Below are 14,315 nucleotides of genomic sequence, written 5' to 3' on the forward strand. Positions count from 1 at the left end.
TGCTTTCGTTGGCTACTGTCTGTGGTAGGAACAGGGCGACGGCTTCCTCCCCCGGTGACGGGGGAAGAAAAACTGAATTATCAGGCGCTGACATCTCATCCGATAGCGTTCTAGCCACGGATTGCGTCGCGTCTTATCTGAATGTCCACTCCAGCTGCCAGGAACGACTTATCGACACTATGCTACGTGTGCGATTAGGGCGTTTTGTTTTTCCGTACGCGAACAAGAGCGGATAAAAGGAGGTCGTCGCACCTGAATCCAGAATTTAAAGCTTAAATAAATGATCGGGAGGACGTTTTTCTAGCAGCGCTTCAGGGAGGATTTCAGCCTTAAGAAGCTAAATCAATGCCGCATCATCGGGAACATCTTGCTTTGCTGTAATTACACATGGAGGAGAAACATTTAGAGGCTGAGCCCGTGCAGCTAGGATGAAGAGGAGGAGGAGGAGGAGGAGGCCTGGCTGATGGATGCTCCCCTGCCAGACGCGCCAGCCCGACTAACAGCTCCTGACAACCACTTTGTTCTCACACACATGGGCTTCAAGCCGCCTCCTATGAAAACGTGCCGCCGCTGATAACTCCATATCTCCGAGCTGCCGCTTCTATGCAACTGGGTCAGAGCATCTGATGCCAAAACTGGCCGACCAATGGGACGACAGTGCCGTGGGAGGGTCACATGATGAGACTCATCGTGATACAGGAAGTGGTGAATTACCACAGGGGTGATTCGTTTTACAATGTTCATGGTATCTCCGCGTCTCGCGGAGACAATCCCAACGGTCTATCTCTTCATAGAGACTATCCCAATGGTCTATCTCTTCATAGAGACTATCCCAACGGTCTATCTCTTCATAGAGACTATCCCAACGGTCTATCTCTTCATAGAGACAATCCCAACGGTCTATCTCGTCATAGAGACTATCCCAACGGTCTATCTCGTCATAGAGACTATCCCAACGGTCTATCTCTTCATTGAGACTATCCCAACGGTCTATCTCTTCATAGAGACTATCCCAACGGTCTATCTCTTCATAGAGACTATCCCAACGGTCTATCTCTTCATAGAGACTATCCCAACGGTCTATCTCTTCATAGAGACTATCCCAACGGTCTATCTCTTCATAGAGACAATCCCAACGGTCTATCTCGTCATAGAGACTATCCCAACGGTCTATCTCGTCATAGAGACTATCCCAACGGTCTATCTCTTCATAGAGACTATCCCAACGGTCTATCTCTTCATAGAGACTATCCCAACGGTCTATCTCTTCATAGAGACTATCCCAACGGTCTATCTCTTCATAGAGACTATCCCAACGGTCTATCTCTTCATAGAGACTATCCCAACGGTCTATCTCTTCATAGAGACAATCCCAACGGTCTATCTCGTCATAGAGACTATCCCAACGGTCTATCTCTTCATAGAGACTATCCCAACGGTCTATCTCTTCATAGAGACTATCCCAACGGTCTATCTCTTCATAGAGACTATCCCAACGGTCTATCTCTTCATAGAGACTATCCCAACGGTCTATCTCTTCATAGAGACTATCCCAACGGTCTATCTCTTCATAGAGACAATCCCAACGGTCTATCTCGTCATAGAGACTATCCCAACGGTCTATCTCGTCATAGAGACTATCCCAACGGTCTATCTCTTCATAGAGACTATCCCAACGGTCTATCTCTTCATAGAGACTATCCCAACGGTCTATCTCTTCATAGAGACTATCCCAACGGTCTATCTCTTCATAGAGACTATCCCAACGGTCTATCTCTTCATAGAGACTATCCCAACGGTCTATCTCTTCATAGAGACAATCCCAACGGTCTATCTCGTCATAGAGACTATCCCAACGGTCTATCTCGTCATAGAGACTATCCCAACGGTCTATCTCTTCATAGAGACTATCCCAACGGTCTATCTCTTCATAGAGACTATCCCAACGGTCTATCTCGTCATAGAGACTATCCCAACGGTCTATCTCTTCATAGAGACTATCCCAACGGTCTATCTCGTCATAGAGACTATCCCAACGGTCTATCTCTTCATAGAGACTATCCCAACGGTCTATCTCTTCATAGAGACTATCCCAATGGTCTATCCAGGAACTTCCGGTCCCCAACCTGGCAACAGAACCACCGCCAACGATCCTCCAGGAAGGGCCCCATGTGGTCCAGGATGGCCCGGAGCTCCTCCCATCAACATCCAAGACCTCCATGCACCGCAGCTGTCGCCTCAAACCCAACCAGGAGGGATTGTGGGAGATGAGGAGGGGCCTTGGCTTTTTCCAGCACCATTTTCCAGAAAAAACTGAAGTGATTGGCATGAAAAGTTGTGTCGCTCTGGAGTTCCTCCATCAAGGAGGTTAGCTCTGTGTTGGTGGTTGGTTGGTTGCTTTGATGGGTTTCCAGGAAACAACAAGCGTTACTTCCTGTTTGAAACATTCCCATGTTTGCATTGTTAGCGTGAACCGCTGCTTGATGATCACAACGGGCGGTGAGGGCAATATGAAGACGCAAAAGGAAGCGTGTGATACTCGACGTAAACTCTAAACTCCCATCGGCGGTTATGAAACAGGCGTTTGCGGCGTTTCGCCGCCGCCATCTGACTGGATGACGAGTGCCGTCTGTCGCTCTGATGACGCCTTCAGAAGCATTTGCATCCCCCGCCCCCTCCGAGGATGAGTCGCCGTCCGTCCATCTGGCGGGACAATATGGCACACACGTTTGGATGCCGGTGCAAGTCCTCGCAACTTAAAGCACTTTGATTGGGTAAGAGAAACGGGCGTCGCCCAACGACGCAATGGAAGATGGAATGAGTTCGCCTCCAGATGGTCACGCCTCAATCATAGCGAAGACAAATCTTTAAAGCGAGTCTGTTTTTACGCCTGAAAGGGAATATTTTTAATTTGATTCCGTGCGGAAGCAGAAATATATTTTAAAAAAGCTAATGCCACAGTTTTCATAAAACTACATGAAAAAAACATGATTTTTACCAACAGGATTTAGAAATTTAATTTAAAAAATGTTTTAACCATTTTTTGCCTGACGGGGTGGGGAAAGTTTTGAAAGAAAATCAAAACTCATCGTTTGAAATTCCCTTCTCCAGACTTTTAAATGATGTCACTTCCTGTTAATGGCGTCACTGACAGGAAGTATGTTGGAACTGGAAATATTTTGCATTTTAACCAAAAAATTGGTTATTTTAATATAATGAACATATTTCCTGTTAATATTTCTAACCATTAGAACAATAAATGTGAGATTTATTTGATAATTTTTAAGTTTTACATGACATGAATGACAAAAATGGTCAGAAAATGATTTTAGCTCAACACGAAAAGTTAAAAATATGCAAATTGTTGGTTTATAATATTTTAGCACACGCTAACCAGTTGGCATGAATCAATGGCTTCAGACACACTGACAGCTTATCGGAGGCGGTTTCCTCGTCATTTTTTCGTCGTCTTTCTCGCGTATCGCTGAGCAAACATGTTTCTTTAAATTTACGTACAAGCAGGCGTTAAATCCCGACTTCCTGTTCGTTAGCATCACAGAAGTCGGATGAAAGAATCCGACGCTTAACGTGATGACTTAATACGACACAAGGAAGAAATTCTGCTGCCAGCCATCGTCGGCCCCGCCTCTTCCTCCCGCCATCTGCTCTTTGGAGACTCTTCCTCCGACATCTGCGACTCAGCGATCCGAACATCTGTCAGAGTCAAATTAACGGACGCCGCCGCCACGCCTTCATCCCCATCCGATATATTAAAAAAATCAACCTGACGATGATGATGCTGGAACGATGACATAAAGAGGAAGGCTCCCTCGCGGAGCGGCGCCAGACGGGTTCAGAGGACATTAATCCTTCGTTAGCTGCCTCCTCTTCGTCTCAGCGGGGCCATCGGTTCTGAGGCCCGGCCTGAAGTTGTTCTCCTCCCACCTCCTCACACGGGTCACGGGCGGGGCAGCAGACGGTCTTCATCACTCGTCTTCATCGCTGATGAGCTGCAGCCCGGAGGAAGAATCTGTTCGCATCCGTCGGGAGGACAGAAGAAAAATAAAGACTGTCTCTCCCGTTGGTTGTTGACAGGAAACAAGAACACAAAAACCACCTGGATCCGGATCTGATTTTGGATCTGGATCTGGATCCGGATCAGGTTCTGGATCCGGATCTGAATCTGGATGTGGATCCACATCTGATTCTGGATCCAGATCTGGTTGTGCATCTGGATCTGTTTGTGGATATGGATCTGATTCTGGATCTAAATCTGGATCTGGATCCACATCTGGATCTGGATCCACATCTGATTCTGGATCTGCATCTGATTCTGGATCCAGATCTGATTCCGTATTTGGATCCTGTCATCGGGTGTCAGATGATGCTAACAGGGCGTGTTCTAAAGCTGCTCGCGGGTTAGGTGTTGTGCTAGTTGCTAACGTTTAGCTGCTTCCCTCTGCAGGTGAGGATGACCGCACGGCGCTGAAGGGGAAGGTGACGGTCGGCGACCTTTTCAGGAAGGAGTTCAAAGTTCACGACCCCAACGCCAAATGGATCAGCAGTAAGTGGGCGTCGATCAAACGACGATCTTTTCTCTCTCGTTTTCGATGAAGAGACAATAAATAACTGGTATTGATGAACAGGTAATGATGTAAGACATCAAAGCCACCGCCGTGACGTCGTTTCTTTAACGAAGATGCGAGCAGCTAATGATCCGACAGGCGGGCTAGCGAACGCGCTAAATCTTCTCGCTTTTATCACCTCCTTTCTTTTCCTTATATATTTGTGTTGGTTTGTGTTGTTTGTGTTTGTTTGTGTGTTTGCATCCTCGCCGTCTGACGTTCAAACAATTTATTCCGCGTGCTTCAGTAGCCGCCCAATTACCTGTAACCACAACCCTCATTTTTCTGCGATCGATCGCGCCATGTGGACGTTACAATTCATCACCGCCAATTTCGCAGGCGGTGACAGTTTAAATGCTGACGGCGCCACGAGGAGCCGTTAGGAGGGAGATTCTACAATTTATTTCACATGGCGGTAAAAACAGCTATCTTAGCCCCTCCCTTTGGAGGTTTCATGGGCGTGTCCAAAGGGGAGGAGTCCCAGAAATCATTGATGGGATTCTGGATCTGATCTAGTCTGGAGGAAACAGGAACATCCAGTGCATCAGGTCTGGATGGGAGGAAAGAAAATGTAGGAAAAATTATAATCTAAAATATTTCTGATAATATAGATATTTTTAAAAAAATTCAAATAAAAAAAAATCATATTGTTTATTTTAATTTTTAAATTTGTGTTTTTATTTAACAGTAATAATAATTATAATTTTTATTCTTTTTTATAATAATAGTAATATAATTGAAATTAAAATATTACAATATAAAAACAAAGTTGAGAAAAACATTAACAACAATAATAATAATAATAATAATAATAATAAAGGTAAAACTACAGTTAGGGTTTGATCTTTATAATACAATATAAATTATTGTTTTAAAAGATTAAATTATTTAAAAGTAATTTCGTCATTATTTCTGTTTATTTAATAGCTAAACTGCTTCCTGTTTTAATGACTGTCGTTAGCAGTGGCGCTGATTCCACTGTTTGCTTTAACTATGGGTCCCCAGATGTGCCAAAAGTACGAGACGTCTCTCGTGGCCGAGACTCCGCCTCCCCTCGCCGCGACCCCCGAACGCCGTAAACAGATCAATCAGGCTTGAACGCATCGCGGCGCATCTGGAAGCTAACATCTGCTCTTCAGTGAATCGCAGGCGTGTCTCAAACAACGGCGACGTCGTTGTGATTTCTTAGAAAATTAACGGTCTTATTTGCATAAAAACATTCCCGGTCGTGAAGTTTTATCCGTCTTCTCATGTCGCCGCCCCTCCGATCTGGTTCTGGGGGTATTTTTAGCCCCCATTAGCTGCGGCTGACGAGGTGGCGATGCCCATCAGCTGATTCTTTTCTTCATTAGTCATTTTTTACTCGGCCTCCATGCTTCCTTGGCAGTCTGCAGCATTTGCAGTAATGGCCTCCAGATCGGGGCTGAAATTGATTTTTTTAGACCTAATTTGGTCTTGTTTTGTTTCCCTTCACCGGCTGTCAATCAGCTCCCGGGAGGCGGACTAAATATAACCTCGTCCAGCCTTAATGATCACACGCTTCCTGCTGCCTGGGCCAACCGGATTGGCTTAAATATAGACCGGAGGATGCGGGAGGATGTCATCCAGTCCCGCCCAGGAAGGCCATGCCCCGCCCTCTTCTGCATGCATGCATTTGATTGGCTATTACGACATGATGTCACATCTTCCTGGAGGAAAAGGTTATAACGCAGTTTGTTTTTTTCTGACTCCTGCCGCTCCGGTGCCACAAGGAGATCGGTTTAGTCGTTTTTGTGCGATCCTGTAAACAAACATTAAACAAAGATTCAATCAATCAGTCGATCAACTTTGATTTATAGATCACGTAATCACATCAACAGAGAGAGAAATCCAACAGAAGCAAACAAAGAGATGGAATCTGCGCTAAATAAAACTGACTTTATTCCACCTGTAACTGTTTATTTGTTTATTAACAAATAAATGTAATTTTAAACATTCTTAATGGAGGGGCGGGATGTCAGCTGTGTGGACAAAAGTATTTGGACGTGTCCCAACGCCTTTTTTAGTTAGCGTATTAGCGAACCCTGTTTTTTCGACAATAACAACCAAACCAGTGGCGTTGTTCGGATTGATTGACGATTGCTTTAGTCAACGTGACATCATGGGGAAGACGAGCTGTCTTATTGGAGGCTCAGTTTCTTGTTCCTCCTTCCTGTTTCGCAGGAAATACATTGCTTGCCGCCACAACCAGATTCAGGATGTACAACGTCGACGCCGCTGAAGGTGAATGTCGGCGTGCCGCTGCTTAGCGTCGTCTCGTTCGCAGCTCTGGGAGAATGTTCCCCAGCGGGATTTGGTTAAATATGGAGGGAGTGGCGTCGGTGACACGGGAAAGGCGCGACCGCCTTGACTTTGAGAGGAACTCCAGATTTAGATAGCTTGGTGCGCGTGTGTTCGTCCGTGCGTGTCAAAGAATTACCTCGTTGCTGAACGATGCCTCTCCTCCCACCAGTGTTTATGTAAAGCAATCACTTTGGAGAAGATTAGCCAGTTGTCTCGCTCCCATATTGACTTTTCATAGCCGTGTGCCCGTGACACAACATGAGTAATGATGTGGATGTCGTTCGTTAATGGAGTTCCGCGGCGGCCCTTTTTCTTACCAATGAGTCGTATCAAATTGGCTCATAGTGTCGCTGTTGGTATCTGGCGCTCGTTCGGAGTCGCAGTCAATCAGGCAGCTGAAACGATGACAGTAGAAGAAGCAGCAGGTGTGAAGCATCCCTTTAGAGATGGCCCACTTTCACCGCCGGTGCTTATTCTGAGCGTCTCGCCGCAAAATTCTGTCATCCCTTTCTGCGACGCCCCCTGACGTCTTCTGACGGAGACTGTCACGGCAAACTGATGCGGTTCGTCGTTTTAAGTCACGTAGAGACGCAGAGTAAAATAGAATAAAAGCGTTGCGTCTCATGATGAAACGAGTCGCTGCTAAAAAATCGAGCCGACGCGTCGGGAGTATGAGGGAGTGGCGGGAAAACGGCTTCAGACGCGTTTCAAGCAGAATTTGAGTCTTTAGTCATTTTGTTTGACTTGAACGAAACACGAGTTATGAAAATTTTAAATTTAGAATTCAGTTGAAGATTTTCATTATCTGGAGATCAGATTTTAATCTCGTCCTGTGGCGTCAGATCAGTGGTCAGATTTATTTTATCTTGTTTTTTTGATTGAACATTAAATGTTTACTTCGATCAACCAGATGGGTTTCAAATATGGTTATTGGAATGTGAATAGCACTGTTTATTAACCCTTCACAGGGTTAATAAACTGGGACAAGACCGGCCACCACCAGAACTGAAAAAGTCTCTTGGATGAGAGACGAAAGTCTTTAGTAAACTTTCTGAAAGTCCAGTGGGTTGATTTAAACAGCTTTGGACTTGGGCAAAAGGTTTTTCAGAGAAAACAATCATGCTTCTATCATTCAGTTATTGTCTCTGACTTGGTAATCAATCAACTAGTCCATACTTGCTATTAGCAACTAGTTAGCATATTGGATTAAACCATTACTGCTAATGTTTTATATTCTCATCCGTCTTTGGGGTGCTCGTGATTTGACAGTCTGTCTAAACCTAAAACCTATCCTAATTTAACCCTAACCCCTAGCCTAACCCCAACTCCTACCCTAACCCCTAGCCTAAGCCCTACCCTAACCCCTAGCCTAAGCCCTACCCTAACCCCTAGCCTAAGCTCTACCCTAACCCCTAGCCTAAGCCCTACCCTAACCCCTAGCCTAAGCCCTACCCTAACCCCTAGCCTAAGCTCTACCCTAACCCCTAGCCTAAGCCCTACCCTAACCCCTAGCCTAAGCCCTACCCTAACCCCTAGCCTAAGCTCTACCCTAACCCCTAGCCTAAGCCCTACCCTAACCCCTAGCCTAAGCTCTACCCTCACCCCTAGCCTAAGCCCTACCCTAACCCTAGCCTAAGCCCTACCCTAACCCTAGCCCTAAAACCTATCCAGGACACCCCACATGGGACTGGGAGTAAATCCATCCGATCTACGGCTGTAGGTCACGTGATGAGATTTGACATATCCAGTTGATTAACATTTATGCTAACCGTCTTTAACTACAGTCGTAGTGGCAACATTAGTTGTGTGCTAATGCGCTAATTAAGGTTTTGGTTTTACTCCCACGAGGAGTCGGAGGGAAACCTACTTAAGAAAACACCGATTATCTATTCCTGCCGGCAGAGATTAGAGAAGACAGAGAAGCTGCTAATTAGCATTCACACGCTTACAACATGCATGAGGCGAACTACATCCGTGTTCAGAACCCGTGGAGTATCTATAATTAGCCTCGTATTTCCGCTGCAGCTACCGAGGTAGCAGAAGATGTGTTTGCTTAAGAATGAAACAAACAAAGGAATAAATAGACTCAAACATACGAGTGACCAACGAGAAAGCAGAACCTCCTCCGAGCCCCTCGTTCAATAATATTGAAAGTGCCTCCGCCGCCATCCAAACACTGCAACCGTTGTTATTACTATAATCATTAACCAGACGCTCAACTCGTCTAATGATCTTAATTATCAGAGGAGTGACAGCTCTTTAAGCCCGGTGATTGGTTTGCAAGAGCCAGGAAACAAACCGCCGAAAAAGAGGAAGCGGCAGCTCACGAATCCCGCGGATGATGAATCAAGCGGTGGCGGTTGTGGATTTATGAGGCCGAAGCGTACAGCTGGCAGACACTCGCGAAGCGACTGCCACCCCCGCAGGCGGCGAGTCAAATCGATGACATGAGGACTTCAGGATTAATTGCAAATTGAGGGTAGAGGTTAAGAAAAGCAAGAGTTCCGTCGAGTCGATGGAGGGTTCCTGAAAATACTTGCCCCCCTGGGAGTCATCTCAGAAGGAATATGGAGTTGGATGAGCAGCGGGTGAGGACTTAATGCGGAGCAAATTCTCTGCTGAACTGCCCCCATGGGTAATTGACTCGGAAAAGGATGAGGCTACGGTTCGCCTGCCGTGGACAGCGTGTGCCGGCGAGGTCTCCGTTAACGGATTGGGCTTCGTGATGATTTTACTCATTTAAGGCAATAATATTATTATAATAGAGATGGAAATTTATGTTTTAATGTCGAGGCATGGAAATACTAACCCTGCTATTACCGTCTGTCAGTCTCTCCTTGTGGGTTTCAACGCAGGATTACTATAAAGGCTTAGATCGGCAAATCTTAAACCGGTATCTTTTCTAGTTTCGTTGTTTGTTGCCTGATCTTTGCACAGTGTTGATCGGGTTCTTTTTATCCAGCAGTGGACCACAAAGAAGGGCTTGTAAGGCTTTATTGTTGAGTACGTGGATACAGAAGGTGTCCACCAGATTGAAACCCATACGGAAAAGTAAAGGAAAGGCCAGGCGAAAAGACTCCGAGCCTCAGCTGTCAACTTTTTGCCTAGTGATTTATCTGTTCTTTTGAAGGTCTGCTGGGAGAAGTTGGGGGGGTGTCGAAAGCTGTTTGAAGGCTACTCGTTGCTTTCAAATGAACAAAAAGACGGAAAAAAAATAGAAGCCAGGAAAGAACATCATCTGCGTCTGAAAGGCCAAACAGCAGGAGACAGAAATTACCTTGCAATGTGCCCTTTTTATTTTTCCACCCTTAATGGTGAACCGAGGAGAAAAAAAAAGGGAACCGGTAATGAAGCCAGAAGGTGCCTCTGATTGGCATTCCAGATAAACATAAACGGCCAATGCTGCGAGAACCGGCCATTAGGGCGGCAGTAGCCGGAGGTGGTTTCACATCATGTCAACAGGTTCAGGCGTCTCTTCATTCACTGCAGATGGAGTTTTTAAGACTCATTTTATGCTGCAATAGGGAGACTCCATAACTCCCCCCTACAAGCTTTTGTCTCCTTTATCAAGACCAGTGGACAAATAATCCTGGAACAAATGAGAAACACCCAGAATTCAACACTGGAACCATCATAATAAAGTCTGACTACCTCAGTCCACTGAGGATGCTTTTATTTGGAGGTTGTGGTCGATCCATAAGCAACGTTTTTCCCTCCTTGATCCAACAGATCGGAGTGAGTCTGTCCGGTAACCCAGAGCAATCTGTTTGTGAGTGTTTTTAACCCTCATTACTGGAACCAGACGCTCTCAGGAAACGATGGAATGGTGTGATGAGGATTGAGATGCAGTAGAAAGAGCCAAAAAGGAACACTTGCGTCGCTGAGAGGAGTTGATAGTCTTTGAAATGATAGTCAAGTCAGTCGTAGATGGTTCGTTGAATTGAGCCGGTGTATGAAAGGAAGCAAGAAGAAACCTTGAGTTCAATAAAACCAGAGCTGCTAGAAGAACCTCGTTTTGTAGTTGAAGGACTTTTGAAGTGTTCGGTGAATTAATTGTGCGCTTTGCTTGATTACCAGCGTTATTGTCTTGACTGCTCGTGTTTCCTTGGTGAACGCACTGTAATTAATGATAGACTGGATCGCGTCAGTCGGAACCAAACAGACCTGACGAACCCTGCCCCCTCCAACAAATGGTAGAGTTCAATAGATTCTTCCAATTCACACTGTAATTTAAAGGGTTGCCACACCCCTTTTTCGATCCATAGACCCAGATTTGTTTGTTGGACTTGAGTGAGACACTAGCCTGGCAGGAGGAGGTACTATTTCCAGTCATGAATTCCATTTTCTTGTGGGATTATTAAATAGATTCATCCGTGGAACAGAAGACATGACATAACCCTAACCCAAACTGTAGTTTGTCAAGTTCTGCAAACCTTCAAACATCTCTTTGCCCCCCACGAAACAAGTCCAGGGGTTTCTGTGTGATCAGAGACACTGTTGTGATAGAATAAAACAATCGGGGTTCTTCCCCGTTACTTGTACCTGCACCTCGGGGTTTTTGTCCAACCCTTGCCCTTTGATGAGTTTCATCAGCCCTCTACCAGTGGGTTCTTTCTTGAACCTTGCCCCATCTGTCCAGCAACTGTCGTGGAAATCCTCTTAGTAGTTTCTGTGAAGTCCTACCCAACCAACAGACAAAGCACACAGTGAAAATATGGCCTTTATCTTTAATAAAGGAAGGTCCAGGACATGAACTCGCTGCACACTGTTGGACTTTCCTCCTTTCTGAGGCTAGTGCCTCCCTGGAGTGAGGTTGGGTTAGGGCTGAGCCCAGGGCAGGATGCTGTATTAATAAGACATACTGCTGTGGAAAGGTGTAGATCACAGGAGAAAAGACTGCCCAGGGCGAACGAACAGCGAGCTCGGAGAAAGAGCGGCAACCGGATTGAAGGAAGGACGTAGCGCCTAGGGTAATGCAAAAGAAGAGATGGCTCTCAGTCTTTGAAAGAGCAGAAAACAAAGAGTCGGAGAGGTAAAGGAGGGATGACAGAGTCTAAAATGATGAGCTCAGCAGGAGGCCGTAAGAAAGGGCGGCGATGGAAAGGGTTTGAGCACTCCGTTGCATCTGGCGGTGTGTGGATGAAGAACAGTGGTTCAACGGTCGAAAAAGACGAAGTCACAAAGCAAAAGAAGTCCGTTCCAGTCTATATCTTTGGCCCCCGATTCTTCATGGTATTGTTCTGTTAATACATCCGAGCATCACGTGATTAGCTTGTCACGTTTTATCCAGACGTCAAACTGAAATAGTATTTATTGCCAGCGTTCCGCGGTATGCCCTTGTTAGTATGCTGCTGGTTTCCAACAAGGAGAAAAAAGCTGTTGAGGGGGCGTTTGGCTTTGCCAGTCTAAAAATGTCTGCTCTCCAAAGCACATTCTGAATTAGAGCCATTGTGATGGTAATTTTGTCACCTAATGGACAATTAGATATGCCAGCAGATAGAGAGCACTCTGCATAACAATCTCCGGGCTCTAATTACCTCACCAAATGGCGTGGTTGTTCGTGCGCCCATAGATCACTGAGGCAATAAGACAAAGCAGCATAGATGGATTGAAGGTGAAAGGGGGCAGTTGCTGTATTAAAGTTATCCTTTCCTGATAAAGGCTGATGGATGAGGAGTCGTGTGAACCCTCATACACGTGTCGAATCGCGCCGCTCTTCAAGGGTTTCCTCTCACCGAGTCGTTTCTGCCGGAACCTTTTGAATTCAGGCACATTGAAAGCTTCCCCGTGGCATCGATAGGTCAGATTCTGAAGTAGTTCGAGATATATTCATTGTGGTGAAATGTCACACTCTAGTGCTCTACATTGTGTAGAGGGCCATAAAAGTGTATTAAAGACCCTGAAAAGCTCAATCGGTTCATTTTTGGAGTGCAGGGCTCCTACATCTTAAGATAAAGGACCCCATTCCACACGAGGACTCATGTTTTTCTGTTTAAGGTCATTGTATTGGTTCAAAAAGATTGAGCACCCTCAGAAAAAAATTTCAAACATCTATGCACCAATTAGGTGCTTAGAACATTTGAAAAACCCTTTAAAGCCCGTGAACTATTCAATAATTGCCGGAAAAGTCAAATTTTTGGAAAATAATGGAACCATCTGCCAAATTTGTCAAAACATTTTTTTAGATACGAGCTTTGTATTATTTTTTTCTAAATCCAGACTTTTTTTGGCATGCCAAGGGCAGATGTTGATTGTTTACATTGGATTTTTCAGGAAATAATATCAAACCTGTGATCTAGAAGTCTCGAAATCCTGAATAAAATAAGATTCACGTGGCTTTAAAGGGTTAATTAAGTTCGGTTGAGGTGCGTTTTATTGTATTGACGCCTCCAGAACCAGAAACAATCACTTCTTTTTACTTCGCTTTCACATCAGTCGTGATTTGCTTGAATTGCACCAACGCTGCCCCCAGTGGTTTCTTGTGGTATTGCATTTTCGTCCGTCCCCCTGTCTTTGTCATATCCGTAAACCAAAATTTGTTTTAAACAAATGCCAGAGACGACGTCCCGGTCCTTAACATCTGTTCTCGCTGTATTGGCAGCAAAGTTCACGAATGTGCTGATTAAATTCATCTTTGTTCTCAGTGACCCGTTGATAATGGAGCCACCGCCTGACAAATGCCGCATCTTCTCGGCTGCTGATTAATAAAACTCTCAAACGAGCCTAATTTAATATGCCTTAATATTAAAAAACATAATAAATTGAAGCATCCTCTAAAATTTAATCATGTCGTTGATGATCAAAACAACTAATAACTTCATTAACATTGATGGGTATTTGTTTTTTACCCGCGTGCCACCAGCTGTTGTGTCAGGATACGTTTTCCTTTTTTCCATTTCCAGCTTCTCGCGAGTGAAATCCGACCGTTTGACGGCTTCTGGAGCCAAAAGCGTAACTGAGTTATCTTCCTTTTCCACTTTTGAGATGCGAGGCGCTTATAATTAACTTGCGAATCGAGTGCGAGGCGATCAGGAGTCGGGGTTACACTCAGGTGTATATCAACCCGTCGCCTCTGATCTCTGGCGGAACGAACGTCGGACGATGAAACGTCTTAAATTATATAAAGCGTGTTCACATCTGAGCGTCTATTTTCTCTCTGTCTCCTGCAGGTAATGAGCTGTTGTACCGCGACCGCAAGGGCAACGTCGTCAAGTTCAACCTGGACACAAACGAAACCACCGTCTTGGTTCACAACAAGAAGTTTGTAAGTCCTTTCTTTTATCCGCGTCGCCCGAGAAAAAGGAATTAAATTAAAGCTTTTCTCCCGGCGTCAGCAAATCAAAGGACCTAAAGCTCTTTTTTTTTTTC

The 14,315-nt window shown here is 45.1% G+C and overlaps 1 protein-coding gene across 5 annotated transcripts in view; it reads left to right on the forward strand.

Annotated features, from left to right (window-relative positions):
* The window catches only part of LOC137614053 (A-type potassium channel modulatory protein DPP6-like), a 107,912-nt gene that overhangs the window by 75,110 nt on the left and 18,487 nt on the right, over positions 1-14,315 (forward strand). For all 5 annotated transcript variants that reach the window (XM_068343543.1, XM_068343544.1, XM_068343541.1 and 2 more), the window contains exons 3-4: positions 4,466-4,564; positions 14,117-14,211. In XM_068343543.1, coding sequence (XP_068199644.1) covers positions 4,466-4,564; positions 14,117-14,211 — 194 coding nt within the window. The remainder of the gene's footprint in view (positions 1-4,465; positions 4,565-14,116; positions 14,212-14,315) is intronic.

The sequence above is a fragment of the Antennarius striatus genome, chromosome 20 (assembly GCF_040054535.1).
Source record: "Antennarius striatus isolate MH-2024 chromosome 20, ASM4005453v1, whole genome shotgun sequence".
In the NCBI taxonomy this organism is placed as follows: domain Eukaryota; kingdom Metazoa; phylum Chordata; class Actinopteri; order Lophiiformes; family Antennariidae; genus Antennarius; species Antennarius striatus.